Genomic DNA, 21822 nt, shown 5'->3' with positions numbered 1-21822 from the left:
AAGCTGACAAGGAGCCAGTTGGCTGAGATCTGCCAAGCTAAGGGACTGGTGCATGGAAACCTGACTAAAGCAGGCATGATTGCAGCTTTGGTCACAGCTGCATCAGAGAATAGCAACCAGAACAACGATCAGACTGACCGTGAAGATGCACAACACTCAGAGAATGGACAGCCCAACTTTTCTGCAGAGGACTTAAAAATCCATCTGGAGCTAGAGAGACTTGAGTTGGGGCCAGGTGCTTTGAAACAGAAGCAGCAGGGAGACAGACGTCTACACCTGATGAGAATGAGAAACTGCTATGCCTGGAAGCCAAGGAGGAGGAGAGGCAGCATGAAAAGGAGATGCTGACTCTTCACCAGAGTCATGGAGGTAATGAGGAAGGGAGTAACCGGACTGCAGAAGCACACAAAAGGTCAGTAAATTTCTCCCGCAGTTTACAGAGGGGGATAATTTTGATAGTTTAATGAACGTGTTTGAGAGGGTATTGTAAGCAGTATGATGTTGACCAAAGGCTCTAGGTATAGTTCCTAACCCCCTTACTCCTTGGTAAAGCTGTAAATGTACTTTCTAAATAATCTGACATTGACTGTTTTAACTATAATGTTGTAAAGAATTGTTTGCTAGAATTTTTTAAGCTAACACCTGAAACTTATAGGAAAAAAGTTTTGTGAGCACAGATGCAGGGCAGTTGAAAGTGTGTGTGAATATGTTGCTGAAAGTACAGCTGTGTACACTTACTATAAATGTAGATGTTCAAGTGTATTCACTGTTGCAGTCATCACATTTGGGTTATCTGCTTGCAGTAGCCCTCAGTCGGCCTGTTTATCAAAGTCTTGGGTCCGGCGTCGGTTGCGGTCTCATTTTCCATGAAGTCAAGCAGTCAGGGATATAAAACATGCAGCCAATGCCATTACATCAGCTTTTCTTGCCCCAGATGTCAGGTGCCCCCTAATGGGAAGCAATTACACATATATATATATATATATATATATATATATATATATATATATATATATATCTATATCTATATATATATATATATATATATATACACACACACACACACACACACACACACACACACACAAGGTTATACCTCAAACAAAAAAGCAAATACACCAAAAAGCTTTTAAGCATGGTAAAGCAGAAAAGAGGTATAACCAAAAGAAGTCAGGGGGCTAAATGGAGGGTAACCAGGACTGCAACAGTGAATACACTCGAACATCTACATTTATGGTAAGTGTACAACTGTACTATGCTCTTCGTGTTTCACTGTTGCAGTCATCACATTTGGGTAGATTTCCAAAGCTAAGGATGGGAGGAGGACTTTAGATAGCATTAGGACCACCTATAAGGCCCTGCAAGACTGCAGTGGCAAACCCAGCTCTGGATTTAGAGAAAATTGGCAAATGGTAATGCTTGGTGAAAGTTGTACAGAACTTCAGGTAGCAGCTTCTAGGATGTCCCTGGTAGGGACACCTCTGAGGAAGGCTGTAGAGGTAGATGAAGCCCTTGTTGAATGTGGTCTAATCCCCTGTGGGATAGGTTTTCCATGGTGCTTATAGCAGAAAAGAATGCAATGGCCTATCCATTTAGAAATGGTTTGCTTTGGAATAGCCTTCCCCTCTGCCCCTGCAGCAAATGCCACCAGCAGTTGTTCAGATTTCCTTTGAGGTTTAGTCCTGTCCAAGTAAAATCTAAGTTGTCTGTGCACATCTGAGTGCAGTATCTGTTCCCCTTTGTTCTGTGGATTAGAAAAGAAGTTTGGCAAATGAATGGACTGATTAAGAGCCAGACTGGATACTACCTTGGGCATGAAGGAGGGACTGGTCCTGAGGGACACCCTGTCCGCATGAAAGATGATGAAAGGCTCCACTGACATAAGGGCCTGTAATTCAGATACCCTTCTTGCTGAACAGATTGCTAAAAGGAAGGCTGGTTTCCATGAAAGGAATTTTAACTCTGCACTTGCAGCTGGCTCAAAAGGAGGAAGAGTGAGTTTTTCCAATACAAAGTTAAAGCCCCAGGCTGGAATTGGGGCTCTCCTGGGTGGTCTTATGTTTTTGGCCCCTTTGGGGAACTGCTTGAGCAGTGGATAAGAGAAGAGGGGTGGTTCTGTGCTGTAATGAGCTGAAATGGCTGAGGCATGAATTTTGATGGAGGAAAAGGAAAAGCCCTTGTGAAGCATCTCAGTTAAATACTGAAGAATCTGAGGTAAATTGGGCGCAGCTGTGTCCATCCATCGAGTCTGGTTCAAGGCACAGAATCTTCTCCATTTTTCAGCATAACATTTTCTAGTACTAGGCCTTCTTGCCTCCAAAATGACATCCAACACTTGTTCACTGAGGGATAGAAACGAAGAGATTAGGTAATTATCCATGCTGCCAGGTTCAGGATTTGAAGCAGAGGGTGCAGAATCTGTCTCTCCTGCTGTGACAGCAGGGTAAGGATCTGAGGCAGGTGCCATGGATCCAGCAGTGACATGCGGTACAAGAGGGGGTACCACCAGTGTTGGTATGACCAATCTGGTGCAATCAGTATTGTCCTTGGTTTGTCCTGTTTGATCTTTAGTAGTACTTTGGAGAGGAGAGGCAGAGGAGGGAAAGGCATAAACTGACAGATTTTTCCAGCTGAAGGACAGAGCATCCACTTTCCAAGCTTGTTTGTGGGGAGTCCTTGTGCAGAATTTGTCCAATTGGTAGTTCTGGGGGAGGCAAACAGGTCTACATCTGGGCTCTCCCATTTGTTTATCAACATGTTGAAAGTCTTTGGTTCCAGTTTCCACTCGTGTGGGTCCATTACATTTCTGCTTCGTTTGTCTGCCAATGTATTTAGTTTTCCTGGCAGGAATTGAGCCTGTAGATGCACTTGGTAGCTCAAGGCTGTGTTCCATAAAGCCATGGCTAGTCTGCAGAGGGGGTATGAATTGATAACCCCCCCCCACTTCTTTATGTATCACATAACAGTGGTGTTGTCCGTCTTTACCATTAATTGTCCTGGAAGAATGTGGTCCTTGAAGGCTGTCAGAGCATTCTGTACAGCTAGCATTTCTTTTTGACTGATATGCAGGTGCATTTGACTTGGGTTCCATTTGCCCTGAATGTAGTTCCCTGCCAAGTGAGCCCCCCATGCATAGTCTAATGCGTCTGTTAGAGTCTGGGCGGCAAGGGGTAGAGTGAATGGTAGACCTTTGTTTTGGTGGCAGGCCTCGGCCCACCAAAGGAACTCTAACTGTAGGCAAGGAATGAAAGGAATCATTGCTTCTAGAACCTGAGAATGTTGACACCATAGGCTTTTTAGATACCATTGTAGTTTCCTCATATGCAGTTTTGAATACGGAATTAGTAAAATGCAGGAGGCCATGAACCCCAAGGCTTGCAGTATTTGCCTTGCAGATAGCAGGGTTTTTGTGGCCATTAGTCTTGAAGTAAGTTGTCAAATGAATTTGTTTCTCTGGCGTGAGAAAAGCCATCTGGGAAGTTATGTTCAAGCTTGCTCTCAGGAATATAATTTGCGGACAGGGTACCAGATGCGATTTATTTTCGTTTATGGTGTACCCCAGACAAGTTAGCACCTTTTCTACAAATGACAGGTGATTCTGCCTGAATGAGACAATCGTCAAGGTATGGGTATATTTGAATATTTAAAGAAAACAAAAGTAACCGCTGGCTTTACCATAAAGGGATTATCCTCCGAATAAGTGTACCACTGGTATTTTACAAGTCCAACCTGTTACACCAAAGCAATGGTCAATTAACTGCAGCACCACCCGTCAGGAACCCGCTTGTGTTTTTGTGTGCTGTAATGTTACATTACAACACAAAAACATTAAAGCGGCATCCCGTTTTCGTTGGTTCCTGACGGGTGGTGCTGCAGTTAATTGACCATTGCTTTGGTGTAACAGGTTGGACTTGTAAAATACCAGTGGTACACTTATTCAGAGGATAATCCCTTTATGGTAAAGCCAGCGGTTACTTTTGTTTTCTTTAAGTGGTTTATGTGGAGGAGTATCGGAGGAGTGTGGTTATATATTTGAATATTTCTTTGCCTGCAAAATGCAATGACTGGAGCTAGGAACTTTGTGCATACCCTGGGAGAAGTAGATAAGCCAAAGGGCAGTGCAGAGAACTGATGGTGCATGCTGCCTGCTTTGAAGCGTAGGTAACTTCTGCAAGATTCACTGATTGGAATGTGCAGGTAGGCTTCCTTTAAATCCAATGTTGCCAACCAGGCATCTTTGCCTATTATGGGAAGCAACTGGTGAAGAGTTAGCATCTTGAATTTTGGAATCACCAAAAAGGTGTTTAGGATAGAAAGATCCAGGATAGGATGCCACGAGTTGTCTTTTCTGGGTACCAGGAAAAGTCTTGAGTAGAAACCTTGACCCTTTTCCTCTTCTGGTACAGCCTGAATAGCATTTAAGCTTAAGAGAGAGAGAGTACTAGCTTTTGAGCCTCTGCCCACTAATTTGGGAGTAGATCTGGCCAATCGTTTGGGGTTGGTAACATATGGAAGTGAAATCTGTATCCTTGGGAAACTATGTTTAAAACCCATTTGATCTGGGTAATGAGTTCCCAGTTTTTTGCTTGCAGAGCAATATTTCCCCCTGAAGGAGCAGTCAGTTGAGAAGTGCTTGGAAGTTTTAAAGTTAAGTCATTGAGACAGCTTACCATAGGGGGAGTCTTACTACTCCCTGATTTGGAAGTGGGAGCCCCCCACTGCTTAGTCCTGAGCGTACCCTGGGACTGAAGCCTGGGTGTTCTGCTGGTTCTGGGTTTGAACTGAGAAGGCCTGAAAGAGGCAGGAAAGGACCATTTTTTGAAGGCCAATGCCTACTAAATCTTGGAGGCTGCACTTGTTAGAAATCTTTAACAGTTTGCATAGATTTAGCTTTTTAAGAACTTCTTCTGCTTTGTTGCCAAACAGGTGGTCCTGATTTATGGGAGCATCCAGCAATTTAGTTTTAATATGCTCTGGCAAAGATTGCTCCTTAAGCCAAGCATGCCTTCTAAGTACAGACCCGGTGACAGCAGCCCTGCAAGATGCCTCTAGTGAATCAAAACCACATTGCAAAGTATGTTTTCCAACCTGTTCAGCAGAATGCATTACATCCTGTAAATCCTTATTTTTAGCACAATCAGGAATCAACATCATTTTAAGCAATCCAATAATATGCCGCTGCTACTTTAACATATGAAACTGGCAATTTAAGGCCCTGACGGCCAAGGTTTCAGAGGTGTATACCTTTTTACCCCCCATCTATCCAGGGCCCTGGAATCTCTATCAGAGGGGGTAGGATTTTCGGCAGTAGTAGCCTTAATGCCCTTGGGTCTCTGTGAAATGGTCTCAGGATCCACAGTAGGATTTTTAAAAAGGAACTTATGAGAATCAGGAACCCTGTAATATCTATCAGGTTTTCTGGGAGCAGGAGGTAGAGGAGTCAGGGGCCAAGCTGGATTCCGAAAATGCATCGTCAACAATGTCCAGCACAGGAGGGAAAGCTAAAAGCCTGTGCTGGGGCAGGAGTAAGAAATCTCATAGCCTCTTTTTTAGAATCAGAGTAATCCTGGCTTTCCCAGTGAAAATGCTCCCTAAGAGTATGCAAGGTTTCACCAAAAGAAAAATCCTCTGGGGGAGAAGCAGAGGGAATAGAGTCCGCTGCATCAGAATTCTCACAGGTAGGATAAGGGTAATTCCTGGTCATCAGAGACCACCGAAATTTCAGAATCCTAATCAGAAGAATCATAAGCAAATTCAGTCCTAGGTCTCTTAGAGGGGGGAAGGTCGGCTTCCCCTGATTAAAGTAATAAGGTCTTCAGCCATTCTTATCATTTGTTATTTAGGCATGGAGGCCTGACCATGCAGTCTGGGCGTCGGTTTTCTAGACATGGTTCGAGTTTTAAGCCTTGAAGAAGAAGATGGCATCGGTTTAATAAGTCAGTAGGCCTGAATACACCCCTCAGAAGCCGGCTCCAGACCCATCCAAGGTAGAGACATCCGCAGGTTCCACAGTTGAAGCATCTCACGGCATACTGGACTGCAAATGGGTCTCAGTTGAGGCCTGCGAATCTGAAGTAACGGGTATCAGGGGCTGCAAAAGCACCTCACTGAGTACCGGTGAACTGGCGACTACCTTAGAAGCGTCGTCGGCAGTTTTGAACCTAGGTGGCCTGTCTCTGTCTTTATCTTTGCATTTTTTTTAAATGTCGGTAGTCGGGTGGCTTACCGAAGACATACCTGGATAACTGAACAGAGTACCAAAACATTTAGAAGCGAAAATATACAGACGATGAATAGTTTGTGGTTTAAATAAGGCACAAAACTGACAGTGAGGCACGCCGTGGACAGGGCCTAGGCAAGGAATACAGTACGAATGAAAATCTTTATGAGGTATTTGCTTTCCACAAGAAATACAATTACTGACTTTTACTGACATCGGTTTAGAGCAAGACAGTTTCCCCAACGGGGTACTTAGCTTTAGTTGAAGACTTCGGTTCTGAAACTCGAAAATTAGAAGTTATGTACTCACCATAACGTTCCATCTGAGTAGGTGACTTCATTCGGATGCAACCTGTGGGTATCGGATCCGACCTCGGATCCGAGCCGGCAATTCAAAAGCTTAGGCCCCGAGCTCCTAGCTCCTCCCTCTTACCCATAACCCCTTGCCAAGCCCTGACTGACCTCAGATTGAGTTTGCCTCAAAATACTGACAACAGTACACTAAAACAGCATAAATACTCGCTCTATAAAGGTCAGGGGGATGGAGGGGGGGATGGTTGCATCCGAATGAAGTCACCTACTCAGATGGAACATTATGGTGAGTACATAACTTCTAAATCTGAAGTAGGCAGACTTCATTCGTCTGCAACCTGTGGGACAGAGTCCCTAGCTACCTGAATCTTGGGCGTCATGGAAGGATGTTTCGGAGCACCGCTGAGCCAAAGGATGCTCTTCCTCTAGAAACAACATCCACCTTGTAATGAGAAATAAAAGTATGAGGCGAGGCCCAAGTAGCTGCCGCGCAGATATCATCCAATGATACACGGGACTTAAAGGCGGCTGACGTGGAAACTGCCCTAGTAGAATGAGCCGTAACCCTCTGAGGAGCAGGTCTACCTGAAGTGTCATATGTCTGCAGAATACAATTAGCAATCCACTTAGATAGTGTGACTTTAGATACTACTTTACCTAGAGCAAATTTAGCAAAGGAGACGAACAGCTGATCTGATTTCCTGTGACCAGCTGTTCTGTTAATATAAAAACGTAATTGTCTATGAACATCCAAGGAATGCAATTTGTATTCTCCTTTGTTTGAGTACTTGGGAAAAAACACAGGTAAATTGATTGACTGGTTAATATTGGATTCAGAAGAGACCTTCGGAAGAAAAGAAGGATTGGTCCTGAGGCACACCCTATCAGGGAAGAAAGAAAGGTAAGGCGTTGACGCATAGAGCCTGAAGCTCAGACACTCTTCTGGCTGAAGTGATAGCTACCAGGAAGGCAGTCTTCCAGGAAAGGTACTTTAAATCAGTAGAAGCTGCAGGCTCGAAGGGAGGAGCAGTAAGGGCTTGCAGAACTAAAGACAAGTCCCAAGGTGGTACAACCTCCTTGACTGGAGGCCTCAACAAAAACTCCTTTGAGAAATGTTTTGCATAATTTCACGTCATAAGGGGAGCTGTGTCATGACCAATGTGATAATGTGAGATAGCTGCCAATTGTACCTTAATCGTGGAAGAACTAGCCCCTTGATGAAAGAGGTCTGTTAGAAAATCCAGCACCGCTGACATAGGTGCCGAGAAAGGATCCAAAGTTCTCTGTACTGCCCAAATAGAGAATCTCTTCCATTTACTCCAATAAACCTGCCTGGTGGAAGGTTTATGAGCTGCCACTAAAATGGCCTTGACCGGTGATGAGATACCGAGTCCTAATTAAGGATGGAACTGGAGCAGCCAAGCTGTCAACTTCAGGGTCCAGATTGGGAACCGACATTCCCAGAGGGTGGGAGATGAGATCCGAATTGGATCCAGAATCCAGGGTGGATTGATTTTGTGAGACCATACAAGGGGAACCAAGGTTGTCGAGGCCAGAACGGGCAATGAGAATCATTCTGCTCCCCAAACTGTTGGCTTTCTGCAGAAGCCTCTGCATCAGAGGAAGTGGAGGGTAGGCATAAAGGAGACCGGGAGGCCAAGCATGCACCAGAGCATCTCTGGGAACTCCTGGTGGGGAAGCAGAGCGAAGAAATTGTCGCATTTGGCGTTTGAGGGAGAGGCAAAAGATCGCAACAGGGTTGCCCCAAATGGCAAAAATCTTCTTCGCTACTTGAGGATTGAGAGATCACCGTGTGGAGAAAGGATGGTGCGACTGAGCTTGTCCGCAAGGATGTTGGACTTTCCCGGAATGTGCGTTGCTACCAGAAAGCGTTTGGTGGAAATTGCCCATTCCCAGACTCTCATGGCCTCTCGACAAAGGGAGTAAGACCTGGTTCCTCCCTGTTTGTTGATATACCAGACTACCGACATGTTGTCTGTCTGAATCGCAATAGTCCCTGAAGGAAGAACGTGGTGAAGTGCTTGCAACGCTAGGAGCACCGCCCTCATTTCCAGGACATTTATATGCAATGATGTCTCTGTGGGATTCCACGTGCCTTGGACAATCTTTCCCGCAGAATGCCCCCCCCACCCGAGGCAAGAAGCGTCCGTGGTCACTGTGGCTCGGGAAATGCAGCAAAAGGTCTCCCTGCCAGGGGCTCCGGAGAAAGAAGCCACCAAAGAAGGGAGTCCCTGCACGCTCTGCTGACCGCAATCGGAGCGTTTAGAGAGGAACAAAGAGGGGACCACTGAACCTGAAGGGTCCATTGAAGAACCCGCATGCGTAAACGAGCATGAATGAGAAGCAGAATAGCTGCCGCCATAGAACCTAGGGCCCTCAGGACCGAAGCTGCAGTTGGAGATGGTTGCAGGATCGCTGTCACATGACACTTCAGGTTGGCAATACAGTCTGGGGTGAGGAAGGCTCGCATTGATCTGGTGTTTAGTCTTCCTCCTATGAAATCTATAACTTGTGTGGGGTTCAGTAAAGATTTCTCCCAGTTGATCGTGATGCCCAGCCTTGGTGCTAGTTGAAGAAAGTAATCCCTGGCTGAGCACAGAAGATGCCTTGATGATGCCGTCAGGAGCCAGTCGTCCAGGTACGGAAAGACCTGTAATCCCTGGAGCCTCAGGTGGGCCGCTACCACCGCTAGCACCTTGGTAAACACCCTGGGGCTGAGGTGAGACCAAAGGGGAGGACCCTGAACTGATAATGACTGGCTCCCAGCCGGAAGCGAAGAAACCTCCTGGATCGTCTGTCCATCGGAATGTGGTAGTACGCGTCCTTGAGGTCGATGGAGCACATCCAGTCGTTCTCCCTCAAGAGGGAAGTATAGATTGCAGGGTGACCATCCGAACTTTTGCTTGGTTACTGACAGGTTCAGCTGGGAAAGGTCTAAGATTGGTCTTAAGTCCCCGTCTTCTTTGGCACCAAAAGAACCTGGAGTAAAACCCTAATCCGGTTTGATCTCGGGGACGCTGGATAGCTCTTTTTCTAGCAGCTGTTCGATTTCGACAGCTGCCTCCCTTTGGTCGGGTGGAACATCTGGGAGGCTGCGAGATTTGGGAACCTTGAATAGGGGAATTGAATATCCTCTGGATATGACACGAAGCACCCAACTGTCTGTTGTTATGCACTCCCAAGAAGTCCCGTGCCTCGAAACCCCCGACTGCCTCCAGAGACGGACAGCCGGGCAACCCTTCAGGGCTGCTGCGTGGGTCTATCAGAGAAAGGTTCTCTGGACCCAAAGTTGCCAGGAGCCCCCCTGCCTCTAGCACGACGACCTCCCCGTCCTCCTCTGCCACGGAAGGACTGGTTATCCGGAGCAGGTTGGGACTGCTGCGACTTCCGGAACCACATCTTCTTCTGTCCCTTTTGGTTCTTAGAGAAGGACCTCTGGGGAGCTGAGAAGTGGACTCGACGGCAGACAGCGTCTTCCGTCCTTTCGCTCTGGACTAATGTCTCGCGAACAGTCTTGCCAAACAAGGCAGAACCATCGAAGGGGGCATTCGCGAAGGTCACCTTGAAGGGCTCTGCAAAATCACAATGGCGGAGCCAGGCCTGTCGCCTCATGACTAGGCCTGCTCCGCTGGCTCTAGCGGCTCCCTCAGTAGCATGAGAAAGCAGCCGCATAGATGTATTGAAACTGATCTGAGAGTGGCCATTCGGGTGGAGTATACCTGTTTATCCTCACTCGAGATGGACTCGGGGAGATGCAGCGTATTCTTTAATCAGATCCCGCTGCATCCTAATGACATGTGCCATGTAGTTCAGCTCTCAAGGAGAAGGTTGCTGAACTAAAACTCGCTTCCCAATGCGATCCATCGAGCGGGACTCCTTGCCCGGTGGATGCATGGAGGGACTCTCCTGGGCCAATTCCCTCTTCATGGCTGCAGCCATCATCATGGCATCTACTGGGGACCCTTACTCCAGTGGAGTGCGGTCCACGGAGGGAAAGAATGCGGTCCGGCACTTAGGATAGGCTCAATGGTGTCCGGATCCTTCCACGCCCTGATGGAAATAAGATCCACCAGGGGGTCAGCAGGAGGGACACCCAAGAGGTAGAAGGGCCGCCTCGAATGCCTCCAAGAACACAGACTCGTCGAAGAAGCCTTGGGGCAGACCACCCCCGATCCTTAACATCTCCATGATGTCTCCAAATGAGACGTCCTCAGGGGTGACCTAGGGAGCCTTCCCTTCATCCAAGTCTGTGTCTTCAGTGACGGACTCGGGGAGTCCATGTGCCTCCTTTGCACTTACGCCTCGAGGTACTTCATCGGGGCTGTCCGAGGAGTACTCTTCAGCAGTTGGATGTTCCAAGGGAACCACTTGGGACATCGAGGCGGGCTGTCCCTGGGACCGGCTGGTGGGGCCTGGCCCAACTGCAAGGGAGTGCGGGATGGAGCCGTGGCAGGGACCGGGGTCAGGATGTCCTCAACAGTGCCCTTTCCACTACGCCGAAAGCCGAGGGGAGCCAGCTTCTCTAAGCCCGAGCCGACCCCACTGATCCGACGCACGGATCGGAGTCGGAGCTGAAACCGCCGGATCCGAGACCGTGCGCCCGACCTGGACGGAGCCGAAGACACACCAGCTCCCTCGGATCCGAGGCTCGGCCCTCGGCTCCGAGAGGTCGGGTCCGAAGTACCCGAAGCACTCAAGGGATGGGACGGATCCGAGGTGCGCCGACCCATCGGATCCAAATCTGCCCGGCGCCGACAGCTCCGAACCCGTGGTATGGGTCGGAGAAGGAGCCAAGGGGGCGAAAAAAGGGGTCGAAGCCCCTCCTGGATGGGGGGGGGCTAGGAGCACTCCCATTTGCATTTGGGCCTGGATGAATTTCCTCATCATCCGGTCCATATCAGCTTCACTCACTGAAAAGGTTGACCTGGTGGAGGCCACCGAAGCGGCCCTAGAGAGCCTCGGAGACCTCCTAGAAGGGCTAGCCTCCTCCTCCTCGGGTCCAGGAGAGAACCGAGGGGAGTGGAGCCGAGGAGGAGGAAAGCTAGAAGGCACAGGGGAGGCCCGCTTAGATGGAGCCGAACTGGAAGTTACGGCTCTCCGCTTGTGGTGCCTCTCCTGTGCCTCTCCTTCTCTCTCTCCCTAGAGGATTCCTTCCCCTCCGGCAACTTAGAGGGAGGTTGAGTCCCAGCCAGAGGGGGAGAACCCACAGCAACAGGTTGCTGAGTGGAAGAGGCAGAGGCCGAAGCGGTATCTGGAGGTAAAAGACCCGCCAGCACCAGCTTCACCTCCGCTCCCTCAAAGCCGGGGTTGAACCCTGCACAAATGGTACAACCAGATGACAGGTGTTCAACCCCAAGATTCTTGACCCGAGTGTGGCCATCCGCTGGGGACAGCTTATGGCCACACTGCACATTGAGAAAACAGCCTTATGGGCTTCAGACATCACAACCCTAAGGCCTAACACAAAACACACACAAACAAACTACGCAAAACCCGAGAAAATTAAATAAGAGAGAGGAAAGCCTAAACACACTCAACACTAACTATATCAACAACAAAAATAGAGATTTTTAAAACTTTTTCTGTCAAAATTCTTATCTGATCTTCAACAAACGCCAGGAGCTCTGGAATCCGTAGCTACTTGAAAAGCGGCAAACGAAATCTGGGGTCAGTCAGGGCTTGGCAAGGGGTTATGGGTAAGAGGGAGGAGCTAGGAGCTCGGAGCCTAAGCTTTTGAATTGCCGGCTCGGATCCGAGGTCGGATCCGATACCCCACAGGTTGCAGACGAATGAAGTCTGCCTACTTCAGATCGAAAGTTTCAGGAGTCGGCCGACCAGCACTTGTGAACTGCTTCTGGCACCGCACGGCAAGAAAGTCTCATGTAATGGCATCGGCTGCATGCTTTATACCCCTGACTACCTGACGTCATGGAAGATGAGACAGCAACTGACACAGGACCCAAGACTTTGATAATCAGGCCGACTGAGGGCTACTGCAAGCAGATAACCCAAATGGGATGACTGCAACAGTGAAACACGAAGAACATTTAAGCATTTATTTTCATAGATGGGTGAGTGGATGTCAGGTCACCACTTTTGAAGGGCTGGCAGACCTTTTGGTGAGGGAACAAGCCCTTAGTACTTTGCTTGAGGACATGAGGATCTCGTTAGGTGATAGACTATGTGCTACTTCAGATGAGTTGGGGAAGAAGGGAGACCTATACCTATCAAGCAGGGCATCACTGCACAGGAAAGGGACACCCAGTGCTGCTCATGGGTCTAAGGGAACCCATGGTGGGCAGCCCAGACTGCCTCAACAGAATCTCCCAATAACAGGGGAAGCCAATAGTCCAGGTATACGTCCAGGACCTAGGGTTAAATGTTTTAAATGCAACCAGTGGGGCCGTGTGGCATACAGATGTCCACGAAGGAAAGTGGGAAACAAAAGGTGAGGGAACCAGTAAGTGGGAAAGACAAAATGCTAACAAGTAGGTTGTCTTGAGATAACAAAGGTACCAAACTACAACCAGAAGTTATATCCTACCGTAGTGAATGGCGAAGAGCCGATTGCTGAGAGAGAGAGACAGGCTCTGACATAACCATTGTGAAGCCTGTAATGGTTACAGAGGAGCACTACTTGCCTGGGCAATCTACTCCAATCAGAGCTTTAGGAGGGCCTCCATTCCAAATACATTTGGGCTAGGGTTCACCTTGACTGGGAGGGTGGAAAAGGAAGCCCGCAAAATAGGTGTGTTTGAGGATATCGCTGCAGATGTACTGATACGGAATGATTTTGATAATGCAGTACCATGCGCTCATGCAGTTACACTTAGTCAGGCTTGGAGGCGAGGGCATTCTTAGGGACAAGTAGGGTATTACAGAAAGTTCGTCCAAAGTTATAGTACCATAGCTGCTCCCCTCACAGACCCGACAAGGAAAAACAGGCCAGATAAGGTAGTGTGGACCACAGCATGTGAGCAGGCATTCCAGAAGCTTAAAGAATTTTGGGAGGACCCCCTGTGTTAGCCAGTCTAGATTACAGCAAAGAATTTTTTGTGCAGGTAGATGCTTCGAACCATGGGGTGGGGGCTCTTCTTATATTTCTTCAGAAGGAGAAGAGCACCCAGTGGTTTATTTCAGTCGTAGGCTCCAACCCAGGGAGGAATGCTATGCAGCTGTAGAAAAGGAATGTCAAGCCATAGTGTGGGCACTGCAGAAACATCAGCCTTATCTGTATGGAAGAAAATTCACTGTAGTTACAGATCACAATCCTCTAACATGGTTACACAGAGCCAGCCAGAAAAATGCCACGTTAAGATGGAGCCTGGGGTTGCAAGCATATATGTCAGTGAAGCACCACAGTGGAATTAGTAATGCCAATGCAGATGGGGTTGCAAGACAGGAAATGCAGTAAGGTATACCCAGACAGACCTAACCCTCTCAAGCAACGCTTCTCAAGGGTCACTTGAAAAACTAGCTTGGGGGGGGGTTAAATATTAATTTAATCCACAGGCTTGTTCTACAAATATAAAGAGAACTATAAATTATGATTAAACTATATGTTGTACTGAGCTTCAAAAAAAAGCCAGATAGAATTTTGTAAATAATTCTATGTCATTGTAAATACTAATGTAATCCACAGGCGTGTTTTACAAATGTAAAGAGAACTATATGTTATGATTAAACTACATGTTGTACTGAGCTTCACAAATGTAACCACGGTGCACTCTGCTGGAAGAAAGCTCATAAAGTAAAGCATTTTATGACTGATCTCAAAGCTCGGAGACAGGATATCTGGACTAAGGAATTCTACTGTCTTGATCTCAGAGATAATTACTAAGGTTATTACATGGATAATGTCTTTTATTGCTGTGGCTTCCTGGCCAGGTGCAAGCTTACTAAGAAATGTACTTTCTGAGTTTCTGTTAGGCTGGGAACCAGAGAAGTGTCAAGAATGATGTAATGTGAAATGACTCAGCAGTACTGTGTTATCAGTTTAAGACTTTCTCAGAGAGAGAGAGAGAATTGAGCATTTTTTATTTTGTCTGAACCTGAAGACATCAGCTCACATGCACCTTACCTTGTAGGTAAAGTTATTTACAACTTTGATTTCACTTAGAGTTTGATAGGAATTTAGCCAGATTAGACTAGCTGTTTTCTATATTTGTCAGACTATCCTACGATATTGTTTTAAAGTTTTTCCTGTGATTTCTGGGCTCTGTTATGTCATTGTGTTGAAGTAAGAAGCATTGCCTTGTGTTTTTATTATTTATTATTAAATATATTTAAAACTTACAACTGTGGCTGTTTTGTGTAGAGATAATTTAAGCTCTTTAGAGTGAATTGCATGTATCAGGTGATACTGTACCAGCCACTCCCAAACAGCCTTCAAGTCTCAGTCATGCTTACTATTTGGATAATACTGCACAGTAAAATTGGTCACCCTTTGGGAAGGGCCTTACAGTAGCTGATATTAGTGGCTGGTGGCAGTCGGTACTACCTTATAGTCTGGGCAGAAAGGGGGCACAGCTGGAGAACCTATGCCAGCCTTCCCCAGAAGTGTCTGTATATTTGTATCTAAATCAAATCTTAAAGTGTGTTGGTGTCAGCTACTTGGGCAGGAACACAAAGCACTGGCTGGACAGAGGGTGCTGGAGGTTTTAGATTGACTACTAGGCTGAGATCTGGACCCTATAGCTGTGCCAGTGGGGAGTCTTGTTGGGGATCTGGAGAGAAAGAGAGAAACCAGACCCAGACTGACTGTGATCTCTGTGGGCTCTTAAGGGAAATTGTACTTTGTCTGTGTACTTATGGTCCTTCCCAATGCCCCTCACTGGTGAGGACTGAGGCTCCTTGATTACTGGACCAGTGCATGGGCATCACAGTCTTCAAGGAAAGATACTCCAGAGTATAGTGGAGCCAAAAGATGCCCTATTTCTGGATAAAATGTCAAATTTGTAATGAGCTATAAAGGTATGAGCTCTGGACCATGTAGCAGCTGCACAATGTATCTACAGATGCTTTGGACCAAAAATTGGATGATGCAGTTGTAGATCTGTTGAGGTGTGCTTTAGAATGTTTGGGTAATGACAGGCCTTTGATCCTATAAATAAATGTAATGCAAACCGTGAGACATCTGGCTTGGGTCAGTTTTGTCACTGCTGTGCCTAATCTGGTCTTGGAAAAGGATACCAACAGTTCTGATATTCTTGGGTCTTTAATTCTCTGAATGTAAAATCAGAGCCCTCTATGAACGCTCAATGAATGAAGCATGCATTTCCCTTGTTAGAAACATTAGGAAAGTTAGGAAAGAAGACTGCTAGGTTAACTGACTGGTTGACGTTTGCTTCTAACACCACTTTAGGTAGAAAGTAAGAGTTAGCCCGAAAGATACCCTGCCCTTGTCAAATACCAGGAAAGGTGGCTGAGAAGAAAGTGGCTAGAGTTAAGATACCCATCCAGCTGAAGTAAAGGTGACGGAGAGTTTTCCAGGACAACAACTAACTGTCATTGCTGAAGGTTCAAAGGGGGGCTGAGTAAGCTTGGAGGATGAGTGTAAGGTCCTACAGAGTTAAAGGGTCCGTAACTGGCAGTCCAAGCAGCAAGGTACCATTAAGGAAAGCTTTGTACAACTTTAAGGAAGATAGAGAACAATGATTCATACTCAGGTGAAAATCTGAGATAACAGCCATTTGAATACTGACAGCCAAAATAACTAGCCCCATCATTAAAGATGGAAGCCAAGAAAACAAGAATCGTTGAAACAGGAGTAAAAAAGGGATATAAAGGTCTCTGATGGGCACAAATAGAAAATCATTTTCACTTGCTTTTATAAATATTTCTGGTAGAGATTTTTGGGATAAGTGGGGAATGGGAGAAGAAAACCTGGAACTTTTATCCATCACTGGAAGTGGAGAAACCATGTGGTCAGTTTGAGAGACTGCATGTCCAGGTAAAACAGAAGGTCCTGAACAGGATGCAGCACCCAAGGCTGAATAAACTTGGGAATGAGATGAGTGACAGGGAAGGTGTACAATATACTGGAGAGCCAACTGTGAACTAGTGTGTCTCTTGGTGACTACCGCTCGGGGGGATCAGGGCAAACAACCTTCTGATCTTAGTCCCGAGTGGAGAAGCAAATAGGTCACAGCACGACTGACCCCATAAGCAAAACATCGGCTCCATCACTGACAGAGCCACTCATGAGAAAGTAAGATGGACCAGCTCAGTTTGTCTGCTAGCATGTTGGTTTTTGCCATTGCCAAGTACTCACTACCTTCCAGCAAAGTGGGCAAGACTTGGTTCCTCCGTTTGTTGATGTACGAGACCACAGACATGTTGTCCATCTGAACTGCAATCATCCTTATAGGGAGATCATCTTGAAATGCCTGCAACACCGATAAGACTGCTCTCACTTCAAGAACACCGATGTGAAGATTGGCCTCTGTTGGGGATCACATGCCTTGAACTGTCATTCCCAAATAATGTCCCCCAATCCAGTTAGGAGCCAGTCATAGTCACTGTGGTCTTCAGAGAAGGAAGAGTGAAAGAACGGCCCTGAGAAACTTCCTCTGCACAAATCCACCATACTATGTGATGTCTGCAAGCATCTGCGATGCGAATTGGAGTCTTCGGTGGCTGAGGTGTTATTGACCACTGTAGCACTACAGTCCACTGCAGTACTTTCATGTGAAAGCATGCCAAGGGAACCATTACTGTGGAGGGTGCCACAGAGCCCATTAGCTGTGGAATTAATTTGGGTGGAGATGAATAACAATAAAGATGTGTAATGCCTTTTTCCTTAAAGTTTCCAGTCTTGCTTGTGTTAAACCTGTGTACTGATAATCTAGACAGGCACTAATGAACTCCACAGTTGGCACAGGTTAGAGTTGAGATTTACAGTAATGCCCAGCTGGAGAGAGAGCTGTAGCAAATAATCCCTGGCTTAAATTAGTAGAGGCCTGGTGGATGCAGATAGAAGCAAGTCATCTAGATGAGGAAACACCCAGAATTCTTGCAGTCTCAGGTGAGCTGCGACCACTGCTATGCATTTTAACACATTGGCGGCTGTGGAGAGAACAAACGGCAGTGTTCTGAATTGGTAGTGACTGGCTCCCAGCTGGAAGTGCAGATATCTTCAGGAGTATCTGTATATTTTGAGAAGACAGCAAGCATTCTGAAGATCTAGACTGCATATCCAACTGTCTTCCTTAAAAGAGGCAGGATGGATGGAGCCATGACCATCTGGAACTTCGACTGCTTCAAGAATTGATTTAGAATGCTTTGATCCAAAACTGGTCTTAAGTTTTCAGTCTTTTTGGCACTAAAAAGAATTTTGAGCAAGTTCCGGATCCTTATTGGTCTCATGGGACTGGCTGGATGACTTCAGCAGTTTTTGTATTTCTGTAGCTGCTGCTTTCCTCAGACCAGGTGGAATGTTGGGAATCTTTTGGCTGTGTTTTCTTTAGGGGGGGGGGGTGCAGGTAATAACATCTGGATGTAATATTCTTCACCTAAGAATATTTGGCAATGGCTATCCGGGCTTTCAAGTGCAGAGAAGCATCCCCTTTCTGCCTGCACAGTACAGCAGTCAGTTAATCTTCAAGGATGCTGGTAGGGGTTTCTCTGAGACATTTATAGTAATGCCCAGCTGGAGACAGAGTTAAAGCAAGTAATCCAAGTCCTGAATTTGTAGAGGACTGTTGAATGTAGATATGAGCCCGTCGTCTAGATACAGAAACACCCAGAATTCTTGCAGTCTCAGGTGAGCTGCAACCATTGCTATGCATCTGGTGAACATCTTGGGGGCTGTGGTGAGACCAAAGGGCAACGATCTGAATTGGTAGTGAACAGCTCCCAGCTGGAATCGAAGAAAGGCAAGTCTTCAGATTCAACACAGACATACTCAAAGTCTCTAGTCCAAAATCTCTAAAACAAGTGGATGGATCGGAGTAGGAGCTAAAGCTTGGGGCTGTGTGGTGGAAAGGCTCACGGTCTAATGGGAGAAAGAATGTATTACATCCAACTGAACCTATGTTCTGAAAAAGGTTCTCATCATCCTAGACACACCCGCTTCTGATAGGCTCCTGGATGACCGAAGGGAAGACAAAGTTGATGGTGGACAGGAAGCTCTTCGAGGTGTGTCCTGAAGGAAGAGAAAATGAAGCCTCGAAGACAATGGTTCTGATGAAAACCTTTGTGACTTATATCTGGAGCTACTCGGATCCAAACAAGATAGATCTGAAGGTTTTGTTTTTGTCAGAGTCAAGCCCTTGGAGATGGTATGATCGGACAGTTTAGACATTTTCTTCGCCAGATCACAGCCTGAAGTTGAGGGAGGACAGTGGTCAGAGGAGTGGTTCCACGATTCTTAAGGTTTTTCTGCTGCTTCACCATAAGATTTCTTAGAGGAAGATGAGGCCCCAGAGAGAGAGAGAGATGAAGCAGAAGATAGAGGCAGACCTTACTGGATGAATTTATTCTTCCAGTCGACCAAAGCCTCGTTACTGAAGCTGGATCAAATGTTGCAATTAACATTAAGATGACCAGGACCCAAGCAATACACACATTGAGAATGGCTACCACAGTTTGGAATTTTGTGTCTGTAAACAGAACACTTTAAAGCCAGTAGGTTTTTCTGACATTGTAGTAAATACAACCAACTAAAGAAAATACTAATTATGGTAATAAGAACTACCTACTTATAGGTAAGAAAAAATACCAGCACTGATAAGATAAAGATTTACCATAAGGGTAGTGATAGAAAATTTAAGGGGCTTAAGGCCAAAATACCAAAGCTAATGAAAAATCAGAATACATAATTTTTGATATGGGGAAGAATAGAAAGGAATTAACCTACAGGAAAGAAATATAGAAAATGTAGGGGAGTATCTAAAAAAATTTGGACTTATCTAATATACGTCACTCAAGCTAAATGTATGCACCTATTATCGCTGAAGCGGCAAACGAGGTCTGGGTTATCTCAGGAATAGATGAGGGATTATAGGTAAGGGGAGGAGTTAGAGCAATGCAGCCTAAAGTCTATAGAGTTACTGATGACAGATCTGAGGTTCGACTAGACACTCATAAGTTGAGGAACGGACAAAAAAAGCCATCAGATTTGGAAGACTGACAACATGACTCAAGATAAACTTGAAAAAACCTTAAGGCATGAAGGAAGGATTAGTTTGTAATGCAAACCTATCCTTGGGGAAACCAGACAGGGATCATCTCTATCATGAGAGCTTGCATTTCAGGTACTTGCCTGGGTCAATATTACAAGACCAAAGATGCATTCTTTCGAATGCGTCTTGGTCGAACATAAAAGGCTGAAAACGCAAAATATCGAAGCGGCTGTTAAGCAAATTTTTTCCCTGGGAAAGAATTTGCTTGGCCGCTTTGGTACTTTGCTGCTTTCGGCACTGTAGTGCGGTCTCGGAGTTGGTACATTTAAGTAGGGGTGTGTGGGGTGAAGCCCCCCACAATGTAATGTTTGAAATTTTTTTTTGTTTTGTTTTTTGTTGTAACAGCGATTTTTTTCCCTTGGAAAAAAGATGCTGTTCTGACAGTTCAACATTGTAAGCTTTCACTTACAAAGGGTCAATTAATCACAGTTCGCTTTTGTAAGCGTTCGCTCTAATATAGACCCACTTGCCTTGCAGATGTCAGGGCAACAACTAAAATAGATTTCCAACTAATGAACTGCAAGTCAGCCTGAAAGGCTGGTTCAAAGGGAGTTAAGGTCAGTTTTTTCTAGAACAAAACTAAGATCCCAAGGAGAAGGAATTTGCTTGCAAGGTGGTCTCATGTGCAACACTCTTTACATAAACTGTTTGACCACAAGCATAGAAGAAAGGGATCCATAGTCAGACATGCGAAGATGGACAAGCCAACTTTAAGTTGCTCACACAAAAATTTGAGAACTAAAAGTGCTACTTCCCTTTTGGGACCCCTGTGATTGGCTAGGCACCAACTAGAAAATCTCTTGCATTTCCGAATGTCAGACTTTACAGCAGCAGGTTTTCTCATCTCCTTTAGTACCTGGTCCATGTCCACATGAAAAAGGTGGACTAAAAAGTATTAAAACTGAACCATACAGGCCTTCACTTGTAGTCGACTGATGTCAGCATTATCAAACTCTGTGCTGTGTGCATAGATCCAGTTTGAGAGGAAGTATGTAGTAATTGCCCTTTGTTAATTTTGTAAGAAGAGAAAAAGGAGAACCAAGTCTTCCTGGGCCAAGACAGGATCACAATAAATTGTTGGTAATTCTTTCTGAATCTTTAAAAAGACCTTTGAAATCATTGGAAAGGGTGAAAAAGCATATAGGAACACTCCTGACCAAGGGAATGGACACAGCATCTGTTTCTCCATGCTTGGCTGCAAGGGTATCTTAAAAATAATTTTTCTACATGTCTGTTTGGTAAGAAGGCAAACAGATCTACTTGAAGAGTCCTCTACATCCAGATCAAGTCCTAGAACATACCTGTATACTGAGTTTCTACTCGTGTCTGCCCAGGATATACAGAGTCAGTCTGCCATGAAAGTACGAGGCCTTAACGGTCAACTTTCAAGCCATTATTGCCAGATGTAAATAGAGTATGATCTTGTACCTCCTTGTTTGTGCAATGGCCCAAAAATATGGAAAATTTTCAAATGCTGCATTTATAAACTAATAAAATTGCTAGAACAGATTTTACATCAGCACAGATTTCCTGAGGGGTATGAAGCCTGAAGCTCAAACGCCTGTCATTTTCTGCCCTGAATCCTCAAAGATTTAACAGAAAACAAAAAGAGGAACAAACCAAAAATATGAGACAAAATTTGGACATTCTGCGAAAAAACTGGACAGCTGAAAGGTATGGTTGGATGAGAGAAGGGAGTCCCTGGATTAAAAGTAATTTGATCTCTTCACTACTGCAATTCTCACCTTACAAATTCCAGCACAGGCATCTGAAAATCCAAAGGGTGTAGGTGGTGGGTCCAATATTTTTTTTAGGTACCATTTGATTTTTTTCATGTGTAATCTGGCAAGTGGTATCATGATGATCATGGATGCCACTTGGCCTTGAATCCTGAGAAATTCCCTTGCAGAAGCCTGAAGTTGTTGAGGAAAACTCAAAGATCGGCTGTTAAGTTACTACTTTTGTTATTGGAAGGAAAGCCTTTGAATGCATCTATTAGACACCCCAAGAATACAATTTTGAGTGTGAGAGACAAGACTTTAGTAAGTTCAAGTGAAATCCCAAATGTAACAGGAGGTTAGATACC

The 21822-nt window shown here is 45.7% G+C and overlaps 1 protein-coding gene across 1 annotated transcript in view; it reads right to left on the bottom strand.

The window, feature by feature from the left end:
• Window positions 1-21822, bottom strand: part of CLTC (clathrin heavy chain) — a 2794584-nt gene that overhangs the window by 717307 nt on the left and 2055455 nt on the right. The window contains exon 26 of the mRNA XM_044054892.1: window positions 18222-18235. Within this exon, the coding sequence (XP_043910827.1) occupies window positions 18222-18235 (14 nt within the window). The remainder of the gene's footprint in view (window positions 1-18221; window positions 18236-21822) is intronic.

Source organism: Protopterus annectens, chromosome 13.part0, assembly GCF_019279795.1.
Source record: "Protopterus annectens isolate FY-2018-M chromosome 13.part0, PAN1.0, whole genome shotgun sequence".
NCBI lineage: Eukaryota > Metazoa > Chordata > Ceratodontiformes > Protopteridae > Protopterus > Protopterus annectens.
Note: the sequence above shows the minus strand (reverse complement) of the source record. Positions and strands in the feature narration are given on the sequence as shown.